Below are 15,427 nucleotides of genomic sequence, written 5' to 3' on the forward strand. Positions count from 1 at the left end.
GGAGGGTTTGTGGAGAGCATCAGAATTTCACTTGTCTTTAAGCACTTCCCTTGGTCCCTGCCCTTCCTCCACCCCAGCGGGCTCCCCTCCTGTCTGCCCACTTGTTCCATGTGGGTGGACATGTTCCTTGGCTTTCAGAGTAAGATCCTTTGTGAACTCTCAGTCCATTAAATACAAAATTACCTTCATCTTGGATGCTGGTGCTTCTGGTGTGGTGGGAATAAAAGTAGGGAATTGTTTGTGGGACTCGTAGATTCCATTGACAATAACTATGAGAAACTATAATGCCAAGTTTGTTTTATATTGTTCTCTTAGTTAAAATAGGAAAGTCTTTATTTGTTGAAAGGACTGATTTAAATTTTGCTCAGTAATTCATTCCCTGCTTAAAAGGTGGCGGTTCGTTAAAATAGGTAATCCTCCGCTTGTTAAGGGGAGTAATTGAAATTTCATTAAGTAACCAATTAAGGCCGTAAAGGGTTTAAATCCAGCGGTGGCTCCTCATATTATTTAGGACAAATTGTAAACTCCTTAAGATGAAATACTCCTTCTAGCCTAATTTTTTTTGCCTCTTAGCACAGTAGCCCAAAGGGTTTGCAATTTTCCCCAAAGGTCATGCGGTCCTGCACCTCCGGTGCTTCTCGAATGCCGTCCCCTCTGGTTAGAATGTCCTTTGTCTCTGGTAAATGTCTATTCATCATTCGAAACAACCCTTTTCCCCCTCCCTTAATTACTTCCTCCCCTGTGCGCCCTCAAATTCTTGCACTTATTCATGCAGTATTTATTAGGGGCCTGCTTTGTGGCCAGTGCCTTGGCGGGCTCTTGGGGATACAAAAGGTGAATAATACTTGGGCTCGGCCTTTGAGGGGCATGTGTGTTGAGGGGAGGGGACCAACCTGTCACAAAACGTTGCCAGGAAATTAAAGGGAAATTTTAAGCCGTTGTCAGTTCTTGACCATCCCTACCAGATGGTCAGCATCTTGCTTTGCGGGGGTGCCCGGGGTCATTTCTCCTTGGCCTTTGCACCTCTAGCTCTTAGCATTCTGGAGGTGCTCCATTAGCACTGTTTCAGGAACCTCTGAGGCAACATCAGTAGAGGTGTACCCTTGACCGTGCCGCACGTTTTTGGTGACAACGTTCACAGACAGCGGTTTCTCCTGTGTCCGACTGGCGCCCCTCAGCTCCCTGGCACCCCGTGAGGCGCCCGGTGGTCTCGGCTGGCCGGGCCTTTCAAGCCCGGGATGTCGGAGCTCTAGCTCGCCAGCTCTCTGGGCAGCGGAGTGGCCGCGGTGGGCGCGAGTGGAAGGGAGGCCTGCAGCGCCTCCGCTGGAGGGAGCCGGCATCGCAGCCCGCACGTTTGTCAGGATTTCCATTTACAGCCAGAAAACGGAACACACTCTGATTCTCTACATTTTTCTCTTCAAAGGTAAATGTCTTTTAAAGGATTATGGATGAAGGGGGGTGGAAATCCTTCCCTCTTTCGGTACCACTGGGCCCCTCGCATTGTGGTTCAGTCTTACACAAATAAAGGGCGCTTTAGTCTCATCTGTGCCGATCACCCCTCCTGGCTCGGGTCGGGCCAGTGCTGGGAGTGGGTGCCGCGGGAGGGCTGCGGCAGGGCTCGGGCGTGCGGACCACGTCGCGCTGCCGCAGAGGACAAGCCCGCTGCCGTGGCCGCGCGCGAAAGAGAGCCTGGGTTTTCCGCAAGTTTTGCCGCCCCCCCCCCCCCCCTTTTTCTTTTGCTTCTAATCGGCCGTCCCACGAATCCGCCGATTACCCCAGAGGTAGGCCCAGCTCGGCTTAGATCCCCGCATTTAGGGACCTAGGAGGTGGTGGGAGCTCACGGACCGCTGCTTTGCCGCGGGCGCGTGTGCCGTTAGGTTCACGGTCCCCCACCCCACCCCGCCTCCGCGAGGATCGCCAGGCGAAAGCAGCAGCCCGTAGCCCTGGGTCTCACTGCATCCGAGGTCGAGCGGCCACGTTTGGGGCTAGGGGCTTATGGGTGGTCTGGGGAAGGAGTAGGGGGTTTCAGAAATTTGTGGTCTCTACCTGCATTGTTAATTCGCCAGAGGAGGGTTTTTTTTTTTGTCTTTTTTTTTAGAACCTGTGGTTCAGGGTAGGGGGCTGTGAGGGAACAGTGGGGTGCTGGTGGGGTCAACACCCCTGAAAGGGACCCCCCTCCTCCAGGAGCTGCTCTAGGGGGGGCGCCCCCTCCTCGTGCCAGCAGCAGGGCTGCGGGGAGGGGAGGTGGCTTCAGCGGGAGGGGCACTGCGGTGCGGTGGGCGGGCCAGGGGCGGGGCGCGGGTGGGCTCTAAAAGTCGGTGCCCACTCGCTCGGCGCTGCCGCGGCCACGAGCACCTCCTGGTGCATCCCGGCGGGTGGCGCCTCCTCTGCGGCAACCGCGCCTTCGCGCATTGCCGCAGCGCCCACCCCGGTGGCTGCCTGCCGCGGCCGCGCCGCCCTCCTGGGCCGTGGGCTGCGCCCCGCCGCTGGCCAGCCCTGCACGGCTGCGGGCGCTGCGGCGCGCCGTTTGCTCTGGGCCGGCGTGCAGGCGGCATGGGCTAAGACACCACCATGGTGCGCCGAGATCGTCTCCGCAGGTGGGTGCGTGGCGGGCGCTGGGGGTGGGGTGGTGGTGGCAGTGTGTGCTGGGCTTGGAGCCTCTGTCCCCAAATGGGGTGCGGGCTAGCGGGTAAGACGTTGCCGGTCAGAGCTGGGGCTACTGGACTGCGACTCCTGCAGTGGAGGGGAAAATCTCGGGAGGTCGGGGGGCATGCGTTCTTGTCCTCTGAGCCCGCTCTACCTGCTTGGGGAGGAGATGTCTCGCCGGCATGCCACAGACCGTTCAGAAGAACGCTGGAGCTTCCTGAATTAGGATTTCTAGACCCTGGTATCGCTCTGATGCAATTTAGAATTTCTGGACCCTGGGCGTCGCCCTGTGCGATTTAGGGCTTCTAGACCCTGGTATGCCCCAGGGTTAAGATTTTTAGACCCTGGTACCACTCTGATGTAATTTAGAATTTTTAGACCTCAGTATCACCCTGACATGATTGAGAATTTTTAGACCCCGGCATTGCCATGGTGCGATTGAAGATTTTTAGATCCTGGCGTCACCCCTGCACAATTGACGATTTTTAGACCCCAGTACCCGCTTGGTGTGATTGAGTGATTCTAGACCTGGGTTTCACTTTGACGCGACTTAAGATTTTTAGACCCTGGTATCACCTTGGCGCGATTTAGGGTTTCTAGACCTGGGTTTCGCCTTGGCGTGAATTAGGATTTTAACACCTGATATCACCCTGACACGATTTAGGGTTTCTAGACCCCTGCATCGTCTTGGCGCGATTTAGAATTTCAAGACCCCGGTGTTGCCTTGCCGTGATTTAGGGTTTGAAGACCCTGCGGTCGCTGTGGCATGAGTTACCGCATAGGTGTGACTAGAACTGGCAGTGTGTTATCACCAAGGCGTAAGTATTGTTTAGATTGAAGTAACAGGAAGCCAAGTGAGAATGATGTGACCAAACTGTCATAATATTACACATGAATTATTTGCGCTGGTTTACAAAGTAGTGGGCTTCCTAAATGGCGCAGTGGTAAAGAATCCTCCATTTGATGCAGGAGACGCAAGAGACGCAGGTTCCATCCTTGGGTTGGAAAGATCCCCTGGAGGAGGAAAGATCCCCACTCCAGTATTCTTGCTTGAAAAATTCCATGAACAGAGGAGACTGGTGGGTTACAGGCTATGGGGTCGCAAAGAGTCGGACATGACTGAGCGACTTAGCACACACACACATGCACAAAGTAGTTAATAGTCTCACTGCGATGCTCTAAAGTGGGCAGGTTTCATAGTATTAAATGTGTGTATTTTTCCTATTTACAAGATAAATAAAGGTTTGTAAATGTTCCTTAATTTCTGGAAGGTTTGTTACTGGCATTTGCTGAATTTATATTCTTAATTTTTGGCTCATCAAATAATGGAGATTTTAGTCAAAAATGTTTAATCCATTTTACCTACTGATTGCCTGATTGCTTTCATACTAACTCCTAAAATATTATTAGGGGCATTTTTACTGAAGTAATTAAATTTATGGCTTCGTGAGGGGTTGCCTCTTTGCTTTCTTAGAGTAAATGAGAAGAGGTGGCGGATGGTGGTGTCCAGAAACAGTGTCTGTTTATTCCTGTGGCTACCACGGCCCCCCCTCACTCCAACCCCAAGAATGGAGGGGGGAGCCGCCTCCTGCTCCTCTCCTCTAGTATCCCTTGCCTGACTCTGCTGAGTCACTGCAGATACACGGCTGCTGGAACCTGTATGAATGAAAAGTATGGGGAGATCAGGAAGGATGAAATGCGCAGGTGAAAATGTGTGAGCTGAAGTCCAGGACAGGTAGCACGGAGAAATGATAACCTAAACCTAATAATACCTTTAGTCACCTCACCTTTTAAGGAGATAATGGGATGCAGTCTACTACTGTTATGGGGTGAATATTGTGATATAATGATCATGTTCAGGGCACTTTTTCTAATCATTTCTTCATCTTTCTACCTTAAAAGATAGAACCAAGTCACTGACTATTTTATGGGCATATACTTCAGAGGGGCAAAAACAAAAAGACTGCCTTGGTATGCCTTAAAACAGGCAAAGGAGCTGAGATCTCTGTGGACATAAAACCACAGAGTTTATTTAAAAAAAAAACAACTCTAAAATAAATAAATATTAGTTTGTTAGGGATTGTGACCAGATTACAGGTAATATGGTAGAAGGGTGTGTGTCCAGACAAAGCCATTTCCACCAGGGCTTTCACAATTAATTCCCCTTATTTATAGTTCGGTGTTCTTGGTAATTCTTAGTTTTAGGAAGTATTTCCATTCTGGCTATTTTTAAGAGAACATCCATTCTACTGATAATTCTTTCCTTGGTGACCCTCAGGAGTCATAAGCTAGAAACCGAGGGAAATGTTTCTAATTCCTGTTTAGCACTTGCCATTGTGGATAAACTGACCTGGACCTTCAAAGTCCTGGGCATGGGAAAGTTGGGTGTGTAAATCACTGCCTTTCTCCCCCAAACAAAATCAGTTCTCAGATTCTCTGCCTCCTTTTGGGTGTGGGGGTAGATGGGGAGTAAGGGGCATGCTAAGAAATTAAATAAATAGGGGTGCTTCCTTAAGAGTCTGCTAAGAAAAGCAGAAATAAAATCTGCTGCTCCACTGCCTCAAGAGATTAGATATTCAGGGTCATGACAAAGCTGCTTATGTTGGAATGTACAAAGCATCTATCTTCTTACTTTCACACTCTTAACCCCTAGCAGTTTCTCAGCACAAATCTATATGGTAGTATCAAACTGGGCTTCACTGGAGTCAGAGGGTTGATAAATATTAGAAAATCAAGAGCAGCTCTCTGCTTAAGGACATGTGATGTCACTATGTATTTTTTTAATGAATTAAAAAAAAATATATGTAAAACATTTTACTGGTGGGGGGCCAGTGGGTAGGTGGTAGAGCTTTTAGAGTAAATATGAGGGAAAGACCCCTATCCCCCCAGGAATGCCTTGATAAAAGCCAATGTAGTTACTTAAGCAACTTGTCTTCCTTTTGCTTTATATAAAAACCCCTACAGCACAAGGGGAGGGGCTGCAGAGTTAAAGTGGGGAGAAGTTGAGGGGGAAGGTTAGGTATGAAAATAATCTGTTTTTCCCTGAAAATTAGAACGACGACCAAATATGGCAGTGGCCGTAGGAGGCAGAGTGCACTTTTCTTGGTAAATTTTCTGCCATGGCTGACATGGAGGACAAGGTAGTCACCACGTGGCGCAGAAATTCCCGACCCTACTTCACCAGTTTGGGGCTTGCAGAGTCGTGCACAGTGTCACCTGACTGCTTACACCAGGTTTCTGATTTTCCTACAGGATGCGGGAGTGGTGGGTCCAGGTGGGGCTGCTGGTGGTGCCCCTGCTTGCAGCCTATCTGCACATCCCGCCCCCGCAGCTTTCCCCTGCTCTCCACTCATGGAAGTCGTCAGGCAAATTTTTCACCTACAAGGGACTGCGCATCTTCTACCAAGGTAAGAACAGGGCTCTTTGTAACACTGCATGTAAAAGGTCCCACGGGTCCCACCAAGGGAGTTATTTTGCGTCCATTGGTCTCTGTCGCCCCTCCGCGATGGAGGCAAAAACCCTATTTTTTTCTGTGCAGTGTTCATTTGGAGGAATGGACTAATTTCTTTCGTTACCTTGACAGTAGGGAAGCTCACAGAAAACTGCTGCGAGGGAGAAAGGGTGGTGGAATTGAGATTCCAGTCTGCAGACTGACTTGTGCATTTACTTTGTGGTCTGATTTGCATTGATGGACAGTACTGGCTTTCTCTTGTGAGCGCCCCTAGTGTCAGGTAATATAAACAGCATTCATAGACACAGCTACCAGTGGTTCTGTTCCTCCCCCATCCGGGAATTTATTTTTCTATAAAGATTATTTCTTATATGCATAACTGAATGTGATTTAAATATTATACCTTTGTATAAATTAACTTGCTAATAATTATTGTCATGACTGCTACTTATTGACTGCTTATGCTAGACATTGAATTATGTTTTCAACCTTCATTATTTCATTTAATTTTTACAACAGTACTTGGAGGTAGGTGCTGTTCTTCTCATTTTATAGGTAGAGAAAATGAGAAACGAGATCGGAAAAGATTACTTTTGGGCGGGGGTCAAGAGCAATAACGAAAAATGTTTGTCATAAACCGTTTTTCATTATTGCTCCTGACCTCCTCTCATTTGTTGTATTCAATAAAAAGTAAGTATATAATTTTCTTTATGTTGGTTACTTACATTGTTTCCAGTTTTTCAGGGCTTTAAATAGTTAATGTTGAGGGGAAATCTTCATGTATGTGTTAATTTTTTTCCTTATTTTTTTTTCAAACAGTGCTACTTGTAAATGAAATGACTTATTTGCATGGATTCTCAAGAATAAGACTTCTAGGCTAAAGTATATAAAATTTTTAATTGCTTCTAACACATTATTTTTATAAACCTTATTATCAAATTCTCATGCCAGTGGTGGTATATGAATCTATCACTTTTAATCTAATACTGTTAGCAAGGCTACTTACTCTTTAAATGTTTGGCTAATATAAAAGATGTTTATACATTAAAACATGTTCATGATTATGTTGATTAACCTTTTTTATAGTTGTTAGAATTTTGCAGTAGTCGAGCATTACGCTTTTAATATTCGACTGAGTCTCCAATGAGGGAAATATCAGTGTTGGGCAAAGAGCATAAACTGAGCTCACTGAGTTGAGGAAGAGTTACTACATTTCAGGGAATGTTTGTGAGGCTGTTCGTGACTATAGGTACACAGAACTTGTAGTTTGTAAATTGTGAGTGTGCTTTTAATAACTGTGAAACTTTACTGTGTGGAAAAGCAGTTTACATAACAATAATACAGAATAAAGGGAGAAATAGGGAAATACTTTAAAAACTTACGTGAAAGTAAGCAGTTTGCCATCAAGTATTTTCATATAAAGTGAGCTATTTACATTTTGAAATATAGTTGATTTACAATTAGCTTCAGTGTAGAACATTAGTGATTCAGTATTTTTATAAACTATGCTCCACTTAAAGTTTTTATAAAATATTGGCTGTATTTACAATTTTTAAATATACTGGATAAAAGAAAATAGATATCAAATGCCTGTTCTTACCTACTAAAGCAATAAGCTTGCATTTTAAAAAGAAATCTATTATTTTAATGTCATTAATTTGGTCAGGGTTTCTTGACCTTTATACCAGATTAGATTTTTTTTTACATCTTCAAAGTTATTTTCTTACAGAGTTGGCCTAACTGCTCTCTCTCCTTCCCAGACTCTGTGGGTGTGGTCGGAAGTCCAGAGATAGTCGTGCTTTTACATGGCTTTCCAACATCCAGCTATGATTGGTACAAGGTAATAAAATCAGACTTCTAGGTCCTACTATGCCTTTAAAATCCAAAATCAAGGATTTTCTTGCAACAGCAGAAGGCTTTTACATATCTGAGTTGCTTAATAAAATAGGATTAAATGTAGAACAGTTTCTCATTTACTGTAAGGGAGTAAAAAAAAAAAAAGTCTTTGGCAATCTGGGAGGGATCATTGCCAAGTTAAAAAGTGCTCGAGTTCCTCCCTCAATGGAGATTAATTATTAGGAATAAAGCACTTTCCGAGAGGATCATTTGTGGGCCTGTGGTGGTTTCATGAGACTTTCCTTTTATCAAAGGCTGTTTGTTAAGCTGAGATAGGGATGAAACTCTTGTTCCTATAGGTTGGAGACGAGGAGGAGTAGGATTAGAAGGACCAAACCATCCTTTTCTCTCTTGTAGATTTGGGAAGGTCTGACCCTCAGGTTTCACCGAGTGATTGCCCTTGATTTCCTAGGCTTTGGCTTCAGTGACAAACCGGTAAGCGGCATCTAGATGGTACAGCGTTGAGGGGTGGGGGTAGGTGAGGATGGAGGGATTGGCCTGGCAGACAGACCTCATCCTGTGTGTCTGGGCTCTCCTTTCCCTAGAGGCCGCATCACTATTCCATATTCGAGCAGGCCAGCATTGTGGAGGCGCTTCTGCGACATCTGGGGCTCCAGAGCCGCAGGATCAACCTGTTGTCTCACGACTACGGGGACACGGTGGCTCAGGAGCTGCTCTACAGGTCAGTGAGGCCGTGACTTTCCCACAGGTCTCACTCATCTAAGATGGTAGAAGTACATTCTTTCTGTCCCTTTTCCCTCTTGGGAGTTCGTCTTCACTGGCTCAGTTAGCTGTGTGTTTCCCTCCCCTCTCTAGATTCAAGCAGAATCGATCTGGTCGGCTTACAATCAAGAGTCTGTGCCTGTCAAATGGAGGTAATTGCATGGAGGAGGGTGGGAAGCAGGTGTAGCCTAGAAGGGCCATGTTTAGAAACGGCAGTGACATCTAAATGGTCGTCTGATGGTACTGCAAACAGACCCACAGAAAGGAGTGGATCTTTACCTCTCCTGTGCCATGATCACTTTCATAGTCTGAAGAGATTTCCTGACCCTTTCTCAGAATAATGTTTTTGAATATATAAAATAAGATTACAAAGGAAACTGATTATCTTGATATAAGTTAATAAAAAGGTGTGTTACCGTAAGATAGGGTACCGTAAGATTTTTAAATGTGTTTAATGCATAGTCCAGCAAGATCTCATGGTGGGTCTGCTAACAGTTCTGATCAGAAGCAGTGGGGAGTACAGAGGATGCCTCACCGTCTCTGCGACAACTGCAGTGGATTCTGCAGACAGTGGTGATGCAGCCACCCGTGCCGCTGTCCTGGTTTGTGTCGGAAACTCTCAATTCAGAGCAGTGCCAAGTTTCAGTTGGAAGTTTGAGAACCCATAATTAGACCTTTTGGAGTTGTTTCCTATTCTTTGCCTGCCATTGAGCCTGGCTTGTAAATCCATGAATATATCCAGGTGTCCCCCAAATACCTTAGACTACCTTAAGGGCAGATGGGGAGAGGAATCTTTTTATCAGTGATGCTCATAGCTTTCTCCCATGGACTCTGGGACAAAAAAATAGAAATGGAAAAACTAGGTTTAAGGGCCTACACTTCCTGAAAAATCTCTGGTTTCCTTGCAGCCCGGAACAGTAACAACGCTATGCATCCCAAGGAATGGGTGGAATCGCTGGGGGGAGCAGGTCTAGTCATCGCCAGTGTGGATGACTGAGGCATACTCTTCCCTTTTCTCTGCAGTGGGGAAAGTAATCCCAGTGGGATAGACTCTGACCTGGTAAACACAGTTCCCTGGAGAATTAATAAACGACAGTACTAAGTTTTTTGTAATTCTGTTTTTGGCAGTAAAAGCCACTAAGGTGACTAATAGGGTGACTAACCTCTGAGTCTGTGTTTGGCCTAAAATTGTTGGTAAACGACTAACTTAAGTCTCTTCTACAGGTATATTTCCTGAGACTCACCGTCCTCTCCTTCTGCAAAAGGTTGGTTACTCCATCGACCAGCTCTTTAATAGTTTTTCAAATTTATACTGACCTAAGTAATGCTGGGACCTTTACAAGGGCCCCTACCTGCTGCCACAGGCTGTGGTTAAAAAATCTATTTCTTGCTGAACTTATATGTTAATGAAGTTAATTTTTTTCTTAATAAAGGAGAAGCAAAGCAGTAGAAGTAACCCTAGATAAACAAAGCCTTATTTCTGAAAATGAGATCAATAACTATTTTTGGAGAAATATAGCTATCTAAAGACATTAGCATGATGTGTGAACAAATTGGGATCCTAAAGTCAAATATATCAGTGTAGAATGTAATCTTAAAGGAAATTAGAAGTAGGTTTGTCATCTATGAGAAAAGAATGTGGGTAAGCAAATCAAGAAACTGAAAGCTGGTGGATTTAGTTAAAGTTCTTTTGTGTTCCTAGTATAAAATGTTTTATCCTGGCTAGCTGTCTTCTTTCTTTGCAATCCTGAGTTTCACTTTATACCTATAGCTTCTCAAAGATGGAGGCATGCTGTCACCCATCCTCACACGGTTGATGAACTTCTTCGTATTCTCTCGAGGGTAAGTTATTGTTAAAGATGGACTTACTTCAGCCTGGGAACAGTGTAGTGAAAAGTTTCTGCATTAAAGCTCTGGGCCAGATCTTAGGGCTTGATACTTTAAAGGTGTTGACCACTTGCCAGGCAAGTAGTAGGAGGAACTCATAAAAACAAGTCAAGGGTTGGACATATGTGACCTGAAGTGCCAATCATACTTGATGTACTGAGCTCTTCTCACATTTAACCTTTCTTCTTTTTTGGACTTACTCAGTCTCACCCCTGTCTTTGGGCCATACACCCGACCTTCTGAGAGTGAGCTGTGGGACATGTGGGCAGGGATACGCAACAATGACGGGAACTTGGTTATTGACAGGTAAGAAATAACCCTTGTTTTGGTTTCCAGAGACACTTTTTTGGGGAAGTAGGGAAAAGATGTGGGATTGTGTTCTGTTCTTTGCTTTCATAACTTCAAGAAGAGTGCTTATGACGTATGAGGCAAACCAATAAGTCCTGCTCTGTACCTTCTAAGAAGAAAGAAATTGAGAATAGTTACCACTGAGCCTAAGCCATTTGGGACAAAAGGTTTGGATAAACAGCTGCAAATTCTAGTGTTAATTCAGTTTGTAACCGGCCAATTGACTGGTAAATTGTCTTTGAACCTTTTGTCAATAGTAAGTGCTTCAAAATGTATAATCATAATTCTGAAAGGTGCCTAATTCCTCTCTCAAAGTACAGATTTCTTACTTTTTTGTATCCTTTCTATAGCAACAGGGACTAAGAAGGGAGGATTCTCTGTCTTGTACAAAGAATTCCCATCCTTTGGTTCAAATGAGAATGTAGCTGCTTTCACAGAGGGACCTTGAGATAGGATATCCACAACTGCTTGGGATACGGCCTCTTTGCCAACTGGGTCAGTGTAGCTTCCAGTGTAGCTCTGTTCGGAATTGTGAGGTTGAAGGAGTCATTCCTCCTCCTCACCTCAAACTCACCTGGGATCCTTGAACATTCATTTTAATATAAAAAAAATTGGAAAACAAAGACCTCTTGTATTTTCAAGAAAGTAAATATTTCTACAAGGTGAAGTTTTAAGTTCACAAAAACAATGCCAGGCACAGTTTTTAGAGCACATGAGTTTGAGTTCTGACATCTTACACCATAGGGAAAGGGCTCCTCCTCCATTTTATCTGTGGATAATGCAGGAGATGAAGCTTTGTGCTCATGAACTTTTACACTGAGAATTTTAGAAGTAGATGTCAATTTACAGATTACATAGTTGAGTCCTCCTAAAGATGAGAAAACTGAGGTGAAAGGTTACTAACAACTTTTGAGTCATAGAGCTAGTTAGTGGTGGAGCCAAAATCAGAACTTTAGACTCAGACTTTAATCACTTTTAATCCAAAGTAATTTCCAGCCTTCCGAGATCTGTTCCTGCTTCATAAACACAGAGAACCATTAATTCTAACATTGATAGTAGGTATGATCACTGCCATAATTACATAGTAGTGAACTCTAGAGGTTAAGAGAAATGAGTAAGTTAAGTGGGTCATTCCCAGGAATGGCAAGGTGGTTCTGGATTAAGAAAACATAGATTGTGTTCCTTGTGGTTCCTGTCAGGTCTTTGCATCCATATAACAATAGAAGTTTCTTGTTTTACTCTTGCCAACTTGTCTGTCCTACAGTCTCTTGCAGTACATCAATCAGAGAAAGAAGTTTAGAAGACGCTGGGTGGGAGCCCTTGCCTCTGTATCTATTCCCAGTGAGTATTTCTGTGTTACTTCCTGGCAGGAAAACTGAGGGACCATGGGCTTAAGTAATTGCCAGACCTAGCAAATCAAGATACCCAGCTAAATTTGAAAATAAATTTCAGATAAACAACAGATATGTATTTAGGATAAGTATATGCTGTGCAGTCTTTGAGACATAGTAAAAAAAAAAATTATTTGAAGTTTAGATATAACTGGCCACCCTTATTTAATCTGGCAACCAGTGATGTGTGTTGTAGAGAAGTATATAAAACATTGAGTTCCTATCGCAGAAGGCATTGGTGTTCGTGAGGAGTGCGATTAGACCACTTTCTGTGCTGTGCATTGTCGGTAGTTGCCACATTCAGTGCTGAATTGCTGGGACGACAGACTGTTTAGATTACTAATCTAGAGGCTTATAGGTGGTTTCTGCTCATTTGTCTTTTCATTCCTATGGATTTAAAAACAGTGCATGGTCTCACATAGAATAATTAGTGCTCAAAATATCATTGGTTGATTTCAAATGTCAAGGGTCAATTATAAGTGAAGAGAGACTTAAAAGAATGACAGTCTCCTGGATTTATAAAGTGGAAATGTTGGAAGTGGGACTTATTCCTTTTGGTCCAGGGCAAAGAAGAGATGAAGAGAATGAATGGGTGTTTTAGGTGAAAAGGTCTCAAATGGACTAATTTTTAGGCTTATTCTCATATGTTCCTTGTAAACTACTTATTGAAAGAAGCTAGGTTTTCTATTATTAAAAAATTATTTAAAGAAAAAATTTTTGAGGGGTAATTTTATGGTGTGAGAGCTGTTAATAATTCATTCCTCTCCCCTCTCCTAGTTCATTTTATCTATGGGCCATTGGATCCCGTGAACCCCTATCCCGAGTTTTTGGAGCTGTACAGGTGAGTCTCCCTCAGGGGTCTTTGTTTTCCTGATAGTGGTGAACAGGATTGCCTGTTGAGGGCTATTGCTCTGGCCTGTCTCTGACCTCACTGGCTATATTATTCATCTAGGAAACACTTAATAGAGGATGAACTGGGGAAATCTTAACTCTCACATAATGTAAAGATCAAGAAACTCAGTTATACATTCTCTTGGTTTATACAGTCTGTTTTCACTGTCATGGTTATCAGTCGACATTATCACTCTACATGTTCCAAGGTGTACAGGTAAGAAAAAGCTATTGTGTGAACCAAGGAATGGAAGTGGATATATTTTAAATGTTTGCTTTAAGTTTGATTGTAAAGCCAACTCACTGGCCTCAGCTGAGGAGACTCTGTGGGAAGAATGAGCTATGGAAAAGTGCCTTCTCAGGTTGTTCTTCTGTCTAGGTACTTAGTCGGAAGGTGTCGGAATATGAGTGCTTGACTGACAATGTCACATAAAAATGTTCCATACCTTCACATGGCCTAGTAGAAACAACCCAGTAATAGCTTGCATTTAATTTTAAACAGACTACCCTCTCATCTCCTCAGGATAAGCAAGGTCTTTTGTCTTTACTCGGACAGTGAGTTGCTGAGTGGCCACTTCCCTAAGGAGTTGGAAGTCATCCTGCTCTGACCTGTGTTGCATATGTGTTGTATTTTCACATTGTGGTCTGTTGGAATATTTAAAAACTAGTCTGTATACATTATAAATGGAATTGGCATGTTTATCTGCCTAAAGATACAATTCTAAAGTAGAAGGTGAATAAGCTCTTTGTTGGTTCTTTCCAGTGTGGTATGTCCGCAGGGGCATTTACTAGGGCTGCCCACTGGCTTACACCCCTCTCCTTCCCTCCAGCCTCAAGTTCACCTCCATGCTGTTCTCTTCCACTAGGAAAACGCTGCCGCGGTCCACAGTGTCGATTCTGGATGACCACATTAGCCACTATCCACAGCTAGAGGATCCCATGGGCTTCTTGAATGCATATATGGGCTTCATCAACTCCTTCTGAGCTGGAAAGAGTAGCTCCCCTGTATTACCTTCCCTATTCCTTATCTGTTGTGTAATCCACTTAGGAAGAAATGCCCAAAAGAGGTCCTGGCCACCAGACACTATTCTCTCACTAAAGTCCACCTGACTCACACTGGTGAACAGCACATAGTAAAAAGCCAGCAGAAGCTGTAAGGTGACCTGATGGTCCACCTCCCATTCCTCTGACATCTGATCAAGTGTATGGACTTGCCTTTGTCTTTGTGTTACATAGGAACTAATGATGGGCACTACCACTCACTGATGCAGGAAGATAGATATTCTTTTGCATAAAAGTCTTTGAAATACTTCTGTGGACTTTTCTGAAGTATTGGGAAATGCTGATTTCTGGCCCTGTTTGGAATTATCTAAAGGTGCTGCCTTCACCTTGCCTTGAATGGCTTTGAGTTCTCTTAAGTGACACAGCTTCAAGTGAGAATGAGTTTCCCTTGTCATAACTTTGGATTTAGTTTCATTAGCTGCTTCTAGTTGTAGACATTCTGTTAGACTTTGGTTTAAATAATGCAGTATTCTAAGTATACTTCAAGACTATGATTTCCCTACACTTATTATATATATAAGATACTAAACCAGCAGACACTCTAGCAGACCTTAAACATTTCATTTGAGTAAACGGAACTAAATCCAAGCTATTTACAGAATTTCCTAAAATCACAGGACATTAAAGACAGTAGCCTCTGTGCCAGAGATTTACTGTTATTTTGCTGTTAGAACTGATCCTTCCAGCTAATAACAGTCAGACTCTTCATACCTCAGTGTGTAGAAGCATGTCCCTCCTGAGCTAGTGGAGAGGAGGGGAGCGTTGTACAGTCCAAGTCACCGGGCTGAATGTATACTGACTGCTTAACTTCTCATTGGTTGTCCCAGAGAGGGTTCCTCGTGTAGCTCAGCAGTTCCTGTACTTTACAGACAGGAATGTTCCAGAAACTTAAACAACAAAGTCTGAAAGGCCTATGAGCAAACGGTGCTGAATACTTTTTTTTTAAGCCGCAGTTTCATTGTCTTAGTAGTTAAAGCAGGATTATTAAGTGGTGATTTATATATTTTTTTTTATTAGCAACTTCAAGTATAACAACTGGAATAAGTGTTTATTTTCTATTAATAAAAATGAATTTGACAAAAGTGGACTCTGGCTCCCCCTCCCCCACCACCCCTCTGGGATATAAACTTTC

General features: G+C 43.8%; 1 protein-coding gene across 3 annotated transcripts; it reads left to right on the plus strand.

Moving 5' to 3' along the window:
* Positions 1-1,343: 1,343 nt before the first annotated feature.
* On the plus strand, positions 1,344-15,377 carry MEST (mesoderm specific transcript). 3 transcript variants are annotated; one of them, XM_061165810.1, is made up of 12 exons: positions 1,344-1,423; positions 5,899-6,053; positions 7,858-7,937; positions 8,351-8,428; positions 8,539-8,675; positions 8,810-8,868; positions 9,941-9,981; positions 10,488-10,558; positions 10,808-10,909; positions 12,216-12,292; positions 13,120-13,183; positions 13,389-14,071. In XM_061165810.1, exons 2-12 carry the CDS (start codon positions 5,900-5,902, stop codon positions 13,570-13,572), a joined length of 1,047 nt encoding a protein of 348 aa, XP_061021793.1. In that variant the 5' UTR covers positions 1,344-1,423; position 5,899; the 3' UTR covers positions 13,573-14,071. The 3 variants fall into 3 exon arrangements, with proteins under 3 accessions (XP_061021793.1, XP_061021792.1, XP_061021795.1); XM_061165809.1 differs by lacking the exon at positions 1,344-1,423 and adding an exon at positions 2,471-2,597 and having other exon boundaries at positions 13,389-14,072; XM_061165812.1 differs by lacking the exons at positions 1,344-1,423; positions 13,389-14,071 and adding exons at positions 2,557-2,597; positions 14,100-15,377.
* Positions 15,378-15,427: the final 50 nt, after the last annotated feature.

Source organism: Dama dama, chromosome 18, assembly GCF_033118175.1.
Source record: "Dama dama isolate Ldn47 chromosome 18, ASM3311817v1, whole genome shotgun sequence".
Taxonomy (NCBI): Eukaryota; Metazoa; Chordata; class Mammalia; order Artiodactyla; family Cervidae; genus Dama; species Dama dama.

Coding starts and splice junctions, on each gene's coding strand:
- MEST (XM_061165809.1), top strand. CDS start 2,572: ATGGTGCGCCGAGATCGTCTCCGCAG. Junction 8,869..9,940: donor TCTGTGCCTGTCAAATGGAG/GTAATTGCATGG, acceptor TCTCTTCTACAG/GTATATTTCCTGAGACTCAC. Junction 9,982..10,487: donor GTCCTCTCCTTCTGCAAAAG/GTTGGTTACTCC, acceptor TTATACCTATAG/CTTCTCAAAGATGGAGGCAT.